The sequence below is a fragment of the Lontra canadensis genome, unplaced genomic scaffold (genome assembly GCF_010015895.1).
Source record: "Lontra canadensis isolate GAN:19392208 unplaced genomic scaffold, GSC_riverotter_1.0 scaffold59, whole genome shotgun sequence".
Lineage (NCBI taxonomy): Eukaryota > Metazoa > Chordata > Mammalia > Carnivora > Mustelidae > Lontra > Lontra canadensis.
In genome coordinates, this window is record NW_022631053.1 from 4,260,398 (window position 1) to 4,271,509 (window position 11,112).

The window sequence follows — 11,112 nt, forward strand, 5'->3', positions numbered from 1 at the left end:
TAAGAAAAATATAGTCCTGCTCACTTAATGCCAGCTATTCTGGACTCCTTGCTTTTCTTCAAGCATGCCAGCATGCCCCTGCCCAGTGTCTTTATGCTTACTATTCCTTTGCCTGGAACACTGTCCACAAATAGGCATGTGGCTCATCCTCTGTTTATATCTCACTTTAAAATGATATGTTCTCTGACCATCTCCATTCCCTACTCCTTGACACTGTCCATTATTCTTTACTCTTTATTTTTGTCTATCGCATTTCTTACCATCTGACATACTATATAACTAATTTTTGTCTATCTCTTTCCACTAGAATGCAAGCAGTATGAAGTCAGGAAATTTAATATAGTGCTGTACCCTCAGCATCTAGAATAATACATGACAAAAGAGACATTGGTTGAATGAAAGAATGAATAACCTTAGAATATAAAAAAGGGAATGTCATTTAGTTGCAAGAAATATCATGTAATGAGGGTTTTAAAATACTAAATAACTTATGAAAGGAGTTAATTGGGTTTAGTTCCTCAATATTAAAGCACATGTTCACATTTCTAGATACCAGAGTATTATCATGTCCAAGATTTACTGTTCAGGTTTCTATTCCAAGTCTCTTTTTCATTTCTTCATAGAGAAAAACTTCAGAATAGCAATAAGTATGAGATACCTACATTCCCTAATACTATAATATGGAATAGTTAGACAATATTATAAACTTGTATAGTTATAATTATTTTTCTGCACAAAAGCTTTTTTTTTTTTTCTTTTTACTCTCTTCAAGATGCAATTTTGTCTGAGATGACTGCAATTGATATTGAGGAACACCACCACTGGATAGCACAAATGGAGCTTTTACCAGAAATGTTCAAAGCTATTGAGAACAATGTCAAGTTACTGTGTAGAATTAGTGTATTTTTGTTTGAAGAAAAGAAGAGACAAAGGAAAAAAACAAGTAAGGGTGCTTGAAGACATTGGAAACAGATTTGACTTTTTCTAAAAAATGGGTTTATTAAGGTACAACTTACATACCATAAAACTCACATATGTTAAGTGTACAATTCAATGACTTTTAGAAAATTTAGAGTTGTATAACTCTCACTACAATTCAATTTTAGAACATTTCCTTCATCCCATAAATATCCCTCACGCCAACTTGCAGTCAATCCTCATTCCCACTTCAGTCCCAGACATGCACCAATCTATTTAGTCTCAATAGGCTTGCCTTTTTTTGGATGTTTCATAAGATGGGATCATATTATATGCGTGTGTTTTTTTTTAAAGATTTTGTTTATTTATTTGTCAGAGAGAGAGAGGGAGAGAGAGCGAGCACAGGCAGACAGAATGGCAGGCAGAGGCAGAGGGAGAAGCAGGCTCCCTGACGAGCAAGGAGCCCGATGTGGGACTCAATCCCAGGACACTGGGATCATGAGCTGAGCCGAAGGCAGCTGCTTAACCCACTGAGCCATCCAGGCGTCCCATATTATATGTGTTTTTAAAAAATATCTGGTTTCAGTGCACCTGGGTGGCTCAGTGGGTTAAGCCTCTGCCTTCGGCTCAAGTCATGATCTCAAGGTCCTGGGATCGAGCCCCGCACTGGGCTCTCTGCTTAGCAGGGAGCCTGTTTCCCATCTCTCTCTGCCTGCCTCTCTGCCTGCTTGTGATCTCTCTCTCTCTCTCTGTCAAATAAATAAATAAAATATAAAAAAATAAAATATCTGGTTTCTTTTACTTAACATAATGGTTTTGAAATTCAGCCACGTTAAAGGATACCTTTGTGGTTTCCTTTTCTTTCTATTACCAATTGTATCTCACTATTTGCATATACCACATTTTGCTTACCTACTCACCAGTTCATGGACACTGGAATGTTTCCACATTTGACTTTTATGAATGCCGCTATGAAAACACTTGTATAAGTCTTTGTGTGGATGTATGTTTTCATTTCTTTTGGGTCGATACCCAGGAGTAGAATTTCTGGGTCATTTATCAATTGCTGGTAAGCTTATGCTTAACGTTTTAAGAAATTGTTAACTTATTGCCCAAGTGGCAACGCCATTTTACATTCCCATCAGCAATGTATTAAAGTTCTGGTTTCTCCACATCTTCAGTAACACTTGTGATGGTCTTTTTAGTATAACCTTTCTAAGAGGTGTGAAGTGGTATCCCATTGTGGTTTTAAATTGCATTTCCCTAAAGACTAATGATGTTGAGCATCTTTTCAGGTGCTTATTAGCCATTCTTACATTTATTTTTGATGAAATGTTTATTCAAATATTTACCTGTTTTTTGTTGAATTTTAAGAGTCCTTTATATATTCTGGATACAAGTCCTTTATCAGACATGTGACTTTTCAGTGTGCCTGGGTGGCTCAGTTTGTTAAGCATATGCCTTTGGCTTGGGTCATGATCCTAGGATCCTGGGAATGAGCATTGTATTGGGCTCCCTGCTCAGTGGGGAGTCTGCTTCTCCCTCTCCCTCTGCTCCTCCCACTGCGTGTGTTCTCACTCTCTTGCTCTCTCAAATAAATAGATAAAATCTTTTCAAAAATGTGATTTTCAAATATTTTCTCTCAATTTGTGGTTTGTCTTTTCACTTTCTTAATGGGGTCTTTGAAGCCCAATGGTGTTTGATTTTGATGAAGTCAAATCAATTTATCAATGTTTTCTTTTATGGATCATGGTTTTAGTGTTGTATTAAAAATTTTTATCAGTCAGTGTTCAACCAGAGAAGCAGAACCACTAGGAAATTATATATTATCTATCTACCCATTACAAGGTATTTTGGGGAATGTACTTTGCATTTTTTCAATCCTTTTAAATTTATCATTACTCACTTTATAGCATACCATATAGTCCATCCTGGCGAATGTTCTGTGTGTGCTTGAAAAGAATATATGTTTAGCTGTTGCTGGGTGGAGTTTCTATAGTTGATTTATATTGTTGTTTTAGTCTTCAAATATATCCTTGCTGATTTTCTGTCTAGCTGTTCTATTATAGAGAGTGGGATATTGAACTTTCCAACTATTATTATTGAGTTGTCTATTTCTCCCTTAATTCTGTCAGTTTTTGCTTCCTGTATTTTAAGGCTCTGTTATTGGGTGTATATTATCTTTATAATTGTGATAGCTTCTTGATGAACTGAGCTTATTATTATTATTATTATAAAATGTCCCTCATTGTCTCTAGAAACATTTGTTGTCTTAAGTCTATTGTGTTTGATATAAGTATATTCTCTCCAGCTCCCCTGTGGTTACTGTTCATAAGGTTGACTCAAAGATATGTTGCTTATGTGTTGTTTATAGTTGGATCCTGTCAGCTTCGAAATATATATATACACACACACAAATACATATATATATTTTAGTAAATTTAGTAAATTGAGTTTATAGCAAATTTAACAAAAAGTTAAGCATATATTATATATATTATAAATATATAGTAAATAAATAAATACACACACATACACACACATACACACACATAAAATTTGGCAATCTTTCACTTATGATTGGAATGTTTGATTCATTCAAATTTAATGTAATTATTGATATGGTTGGATTTATACCCACCACGTTCCTGTTTGTTCTTCATGTCTCATCTCTTCTGTTCCCCTGTTCTTCTTTTACTACCTTCTGTGTTAAACAAATATTTTTTATTGTTCCATCTTATTTATTTTTTTAAAGATTTTATTTATTTATTTGACAGACAGAGATCATAAGTAGGCAGAGAGGCAGGCAGAGGGTGAGAGAGAGGAGGAAGCAGGCTCCCTGCTAAGTAGAGAGCCTGATGTGGGGCTCGATCCCAGGACCCTGGGATCATGACCTGAGCGGAAGGCAGAGGCTTTAACCCACTGTGCCACCCAGGCACCCCTATTGTACCATTTTAATTCCATTTTCCTCCTATATTGTTGGAGTAATTTCCTTGTAGTTGCTCTAAGGGATTGCCGTATACATCATAAATTATCACAATTATCACTAAGATTAGTACTAACTTAATTCCAGCAAAATATAGAATCTTTGCTCCAATAGCTCCATTCTCTTCCCCTCCTTTGTGCTTTGTCATATATATTACATATATGTATCATAAGCCCAACAATATATGTACCATAAGCCCAACAATATAGTTTCATAATCATTGGTTTTTAAAAAAACATTTTTAAGAAGATTTTATTTATTTATTTGACAGAAATCACAAGTAGGCAGAGAGGCAGGCAGAGAGAGAGGGGGAAGCAGGCTTTTTGATGGCTGAGTACTATTCCATTGTATACATATATACCACAACTTCGTTATCCACTCATCAGTTGACAGAGATTTGGGCTCTTTCCATAATTTGGCTATTGTCAATAATGCTGCAATAAACATCATGGTGCATGTGCCCCTTCAAATCACTATTTTTGTATCCTTTGGGTAAGTGCCTAGTAGTAGAGTTGCTGGATAGTAGGGTAGTTCTATTTTTAAGTTTTTGAGGAACTTCTATACTGTTTTCCAGAGTGGCTTCACCAGTTTGCAATTCTCTAATGACAGACAACACTGAGCATCTTTTCATATCCTTAGTTGTCATCTGTATGTCTTATTTCTTATCTTCATTTAAAAAGTTAATTTTACATGCATGGTACTTTGAAAAAAAATTATTTCAGGGAATGGATGTAATAGACATTCCATAACACATTTAGAGAAGTGTTGAAAACACATGCATTAACTATGGATATATAAGTGTTCACTTGCAAGTAACTTTGACAGGAATGTGTTATTTCCATGAATAATGTAGTATATTTAGAGAACTGTTTAAAAACATATGTAATGGGGTGCCTGGGTGGCTCAGTAGGTTAAAGCCTCTGCCTTCAGCTCAGGTCATGATCCAAGGGTCCTGGGATCGAGCCCTGCATCGGGCTCTCTGCTCAGCAGGGAGCCTGCTCCCCCACCACCTGCCCCTCTGCCTACTTGTGATCTCTCTCTGTCAAATAAATAAATAAATAAAATCTTTAAAAAAAAAAGGATGGTTATAAGAGCTGTATATGCATACTACTTTGAGAAGGGTGTTATTTCAGGGAATGGATGTAATAGAAATCTGTAATGCATTTTGGGAAGTGTTAAAAGACATATGCAATGAGGATGTTATGAGAGTTGCATGTGCATGCTACTTTGGGAAAAGTGTTATTTCAGGGAATGGATGTCTTACTTTCATTTTTTGAAGAGTAGTTGTCCTGGATATAGAATTCTTGGTTAGCAGAATTATTCTTTCAGCACTTTGAATCTGTCATCTCACTGTTTTCTAGCTTCTATTGTTTCTAATAAGTAGTAAGCTGTTAAACTGACTATGGTTCCCCTGTACTTTGATGTTTGAGTCTCCTTTGATTGTGATGTCTTTTTATTTTTATTTTTATTTATTTATTTATTTATTTATTTATTTTTGCTTTAAAGACTCTTTGTGTAGCTTTCAATAATTTGACTATGATGTATCCAAGTATGGATTTTTTTTTAAGATTTTATTTATTTATTTGACAGACAGAGATCACAAGTAGGCAGAGAGGCAGGTAGAGAGAGAAAGAGGAGGAAGCAGGCTCCCCGCTGAGCAGAGAGCCCAATGCGATGCGGGGCTTGATCCCAGGATCCTAAACCATGACCTAAGCTAAAGGCAGAGGCTTTAACCCACTGAGCCATCCAGGCACCCCTGGTATGGATCTTTTTAATGTTTATCTTCCTTACAGTTCAATGAGCCTCTTGAATGTGAGGATTAATGTTTTTCATCAAATTTGAGATGATTTGGCCATTATTTTTCCCCAATATGTTTTTTAAGATTGGGGGGGTAGAGGGAGAGGAAGAAGCAAATGCTCCCCCTGAATGGGGAGTCTGATGCAGGGCTCAACCCTAGGATTCTGAGATCATGACCTGAGCTGAACGCAGATGCTTAACCAACAGAGCTACCCAGAAACCCATACTTCCTCAATATTTTTAATGCACTCCCCCTTCTTCTGGGACTTCTATCACTTGTACAATAGTATGTTTGATGGTGTCCCACAGGTCTTTGAGGCTTTGTTCATTTTTTAAAAATTCTTTTTCCTCCCTGGTCTTCAGATTAGACAATCTTTACTAATCTGGTGTCAAATTTGCTGGTTATTTTCTTCTGCCATTTCAAATCTACTATTGGGCCCTTTTGGTAAATTTTTCATTTCAATTATTGCACTTTGCAAGTCTGAATTTTCCACTTGGTTTTTCTCATTTCCATCTCTTTACTGATGTGCTCTATTTGATGATAATTGCCACTGTATTTTTCCTTTATTTTAAAATTTGGTTTCCTTTAGTTCTTTGAACATAGTTATAATTCTCCTTTCAAAGTCTTTTTCTGGTAAGTTCAACATCTGCTCCCCTCCCAATCCCTGAGAAAATTTCTACTGACAGCTTTTATCCTCTGTGTATAGGTTGTACTTTTGTTTCTCTGCATGCTCCTTTTATGTTAAAAACTGAGCATTTTAGGGGCACCTGGGTGGCTCAGTCAATTAAGTGCCTGACTCTTTTTGATTTCACCTCAAATCATGATCTCAGGGTTGTGAGACCAAGCACCATGTCAGGCTCCTCACTGGGCAGGGAGCCTGCCTGAGAGTCTCTCCCTTTGACCCTCCCCGCCTCTAAAAAAATGTGGACATTTTAGATAACATATTATAACAACTTTACTTTTTAAATTTTTTTAGATTTTATTTGTTTATTTGAGAGACAGAGAGAGAGAGCATGAGCAGGAGGTGGGGGCAGAGGGAGAAGCAGGCTCCCCGCTGACGAGGGAGCCCAATGCCGGGCTTGATCTCAGCACACTGAGGTCACCACCGGGGCCGAAGGCAGACAGACATTCCACTGACTGAGCAACCCAGGTGCCCATTATAGCAACTTTAGATTCTGATTTTCCCTATAACCTCCAGGGTTTCGTTTTGTCACTTTTTTGGTTTGTTTTTTAGTAACTTCCCTAGAATTCAGTGGAGTCTGTCTCCCCAACAACGTGCAGTCACTGATATCACTGCTCAGTTGTTCTTTTATTCTTTTTGTTTTTATTTTAAGGCCTGAATTCCTAGGGGTCACTTTTGGGTCATCATAGCTCAGTGGTCAATAATTGGCCAATGATTAGGGATCCTGACTGATTCAGTAAATCTTCTATTCTTTGCTAATGGGTCTGTGTATGGGTTAAGGAAGTATTGTTTTAGATGCCCCTAAGCATGTTTTTTTCCCTGCTTTATTCCACAACAAATCAGCTCCTTTAGGTAGTAGAGTTGTCAATCTGTTGAGCCCGCCTTGCTTTAGTAGGACACCCAGGCCACTGGCTGGGGGAGTTAGAGACAGAAGAAGCTCCAGGCTAAAAACATCACAGACTTCCCCCATTCTTACTTAAGTTTAGTAATTTTTCTTGAATAAATTCTTACCAAATTGTCGTATGCCTTTGGTCAATTTCCAAAGTCCTAAAATGGTTGGTTTTGGCAGGTTTGCTAAGCTTTATCATTGCTTTTTTTGGAGGGGAAAATGTGTGGAGTTTCTCATTTAGCCATTCTGGAAACCCCTTCAAAGGTTTGACTTTTGTCTGCTCTTTTTTGACTCTTCTGAAAGAATCAAGATTAAGTGTGGTTCAGAAAAGTGAGGAAAGACAGAAACCCAAGAAAGAAAATGGAAAGCACCAAGCATAATCAAAGCCAAAGGAAAGTTTTGTTATAGCTAAACCCAAACTTGTAACTGAAGGTAAATTGAGATTACAAATAAAGAATAAAGACTAAACTTTGGAAGCGAAAGTTTTAGGTGATTGTGGGGAAAGAGTTATTCTTTTAAAAATAATACTATTTATTTTGGAGGGAAAGCTTTTATTTTATTTTTTTTTTTTAAGATTTTATTTTTAAGTGATTTCTATACCCAATGTGGGGCTCAAACTCACAGCTCCAAGATCAGGTCACACTCTCTACAGACTGGACCAGTCAGGTGCCCCAGGGGAACCAAGGCTTTCTGACGAATCTTTATCTTATAGCTATCTATTATTTTGGCTAAATTCCTTAGGTTTTAGCAAAGATAGAGCACAACACAGAACAAGAAATGCAATCTTATTATTTTATATTTTATGTTTTTTTTTTTCCTTTAGCATCTAGAAGTACTCTATGGAAATCTTGGAAAGAAAGAGTTATAAAGCGACCTGCAACAGCTCATGCTTTAAGACCAGATCAGATGATCAGTGATGAATTTGCAACAAATACAAAGGTTTCAGAAATCCAAGATATGCTACAGGAACTCATAAACACTATGATGTTCAATAAATTGGAAAACAATGCTATTAAATATATAGCATCAACAATAATAAACCTTTCCAAGGCTTTGGGTATAATAAATGATGAACTAAAAATTTTTAACCTTCAGAGTGCCAATATGTGTATAAGTGAGACAAGTGAAAAAGAAAAAGAGCTCTCCCTGAAGATAATGCGAGAGCTCAGTGAAAAAAATGAAATGCTTCAGCAGAAACTTCAAGAAGCAGAAGAAAAATATGAACAATTTATTCGGTCCAAAATTGTTGTAGAACCCCAAGTAGGTACAGCATTACCCACATCAATCTTGAAAGTGTTGCCTGAGCTTTCTTCACAATCATCCACTAGCAAAACTGACAAAGAAGACAATATGGACGATATTTTGGTTAAAGAACTTGAAGATATTACAGATGAGGCCCAAACAAAAGGGACCAAAGGCTTGGGGATCAAGTGGGACTCAACTATTTCATATAGAGCCCCAGCTGAAATGACTCCAGATTTAACTGAAGAGCAATATCCTTCACTTAAAAAAAAGCAAAGAGGGTCTTCTGAAGGTATCACCGAAGATAAGATATCACAGAAGAAAGGTGATGTCTATAGGAAAGATGGGACTGACCAGTATCAATCACAGGGAAAAAAGCAAACTAAAGGCCCATATATGCATGAGACTTCTGGATTTAATGTGAGTGATGATAAAGGTAAAGAAAAAGACTCAGAGACCAAACTTGATTACCATTTGGAGCTACAGTCACTGGAAAAGAAGAGAAAAGAAATAAAATCCTTTTCTGAGGACAAATCAAAGTCATCCACTGAATCAAGAAAATCAAGAAGTGATCATGTCCCTGCTGATTACCCTTCTACTGACACAAAAAGCCAAATTGGCAGAAATGGAACAAGTAGTTTATGGGAACAATTCAGGAAGCTCAAACCTGAGTATTCACATTACAAAAGCCAGATTTCTTCAGAGAGTAAAGAGGAATCTACCACTGAGTCAATGGACAAAGAGAGCAAAAGTGAGACCAGCAGCCAAGCAGAGCAATTTGGGTTTACCCAACTTGGTTATTCCTCTGAGAAAGTGAAAACAAAAGGAAAGAAACACCATGTCTCTCCAGGAACCACCACAAGCAAAGAGGGAAAACTTGAAGAGGACATATTAGTCACCAAGAAAGTCAAGTCTCATAGACCTGTGAAGCCCAAATCTAGGGTAACAGAAGAGACTTCAGAATCTACCAGAGTTCTAGGAAGTCTAGATGGCAGAAGTGAAGAGAGTAACCTAGAAGAATTTCAAAAAGCCGTAATGGCTTTCCTAAAAGAGAAAATTGATAACGTAGGAAAGCCTTTAGATAAAAAGACTGTGCCAAAAGAGGAATTATTAAAAACACCAGAGGCTGAAAAATTAGGAATCATAAGGGAAAAAATAGAGGAATATTTCCAAAACGTAGGTGAAACTGTGACAAAAACCTTGAGGAAGTACAAAGATATAAAAAGTGCAGGACAGGCTGGAGAGAAATCTTTGAAACAAAAAAAAGAAGTCTCATTTATGCCAGGATTGCATTTTCAGAAGCCCACTAGTGCAAAGTCTGAAATTAGCACCTTACTGTCATCTAAGAGCAAGGATCCACTAACTGACAATTTAATACAAACGATCTTGGCTGAACTAGAAGGGAAAAGAGATGCTCTAGTGGCCTCAACGGTAGGGAGAGACGGCAAGGAAAGGCAAAAACAAAGGCGGCAGAAACATTTGCAAGAAGGTCCAGAAAAAATAGTTGGTAAGCGTCTCAAACACCAGTTGCAAGAAGGAAGTTTCTGGGAGAAACTGCAGGAGGAAGAGTCATGGCTCCAGAGGAAGGGAGGAAAGCAAGGACAACGGAAGCAGAAACAGTGGCAGAAAATGTGGAAGGAACAGCAAAAACAGAGGATGCAAAAGCAGACTGAGCAAGATGAGGAGCAAACGCAAAGAGAAGAGGAAGATTATCAGAAGCCAAAACAGCAGCAGCTGGAAGCATGGGATAAAAAAATGGAAAAACAAGTGGTGCCCCTGGAGAAGGAGAAGGGACAGCAGAAGAGGGATGCTCAGAAGGAAGTGAGATATCAGGAGCTGGAAATAAATTGGGAGAAAGAGGAGAAGCAGGAGCCATGGAGAAATGTAGAGGACCATGAAAGACAGAGGCAGAAAGAAACAAAGGATCAGATGAAGATTAAGGAGATAAACTCTGAAGAACAAGAAAAGATGTTCGGCCAAACTTCAATGACATTGTCTCCCCCATGGAAGAGCATACAGAAACTAGCACCCCAGTTACATCAAAGAAAAGAGTTCCAGAGTCATCTTAAGGCATTAGACATTCTTGCTGATGGGAAGCACCCTATACCAATCACTCCTTCTCCTTCCACACAATCGCCCTCACCCAAGGCCATTCCAGTTTCTGGACAGTCTCCCACAAAGTTCCTCACTCTAACTCCTAAACAGGCCCAGGCACTGGGGATCAGTCTCACCACTGAGGAGGCCAAGGCACTGGGCATCACTATCACCTCTCAGCAGGCCCAGGAACTGGGGATCACCCTCACAGATGAGCAGGCACAGACACAGGGGATAACTCTCACCCCTCAGCAGGCCCAAGAACTGGGGTTCACCCTAACTGATGAGCAGGCACAGGGGATCACTCTCACCCCTGAACAGGCCCAGGCACTGGGGAACACACTCATTCCCCAGCAGGCCCAGAAACTGGGATTCACCCTCACTGATGAGCAGGCACAGACAAAGGGGATGACTCTCACCCCTCAGGAGGCCCAGGCACTGGGGATCACACTCACCCCCGAACAGGCCCAAGCACAGGGGATCACTCTCACTCCCCAGCAGGC

At 38.4% G+C, this 11,112-nt stretch overlaps 1 protein-coding gene across 1 annotated transcript in view; it reads left to right on the forward strand.

The window, feature by feature from the left end:
• The window catches only part of FAM186A (family with sequence similarity 186 member A), a gene marked incomplete at its 5' end in the record, with an annotated part of 58,992 nt that overhangs the window by 27,256 nt on the left and 20,624 nt on the right, over nt 1–11,112 (forward strand). Inside the window, 2 exons of the mRNA XM_032876511.1 lie at nt 773–943; nt 8,097–11,086. Of these exons, the coding sequence (XP_032732402.1) occupies nt 773–943; nt 8,097–11,086 (3,161 nt within the window). The remainder of the gene's footprint in view (nt 1–772; nt 944–8,096; nt 11,087–11,112) is intronic.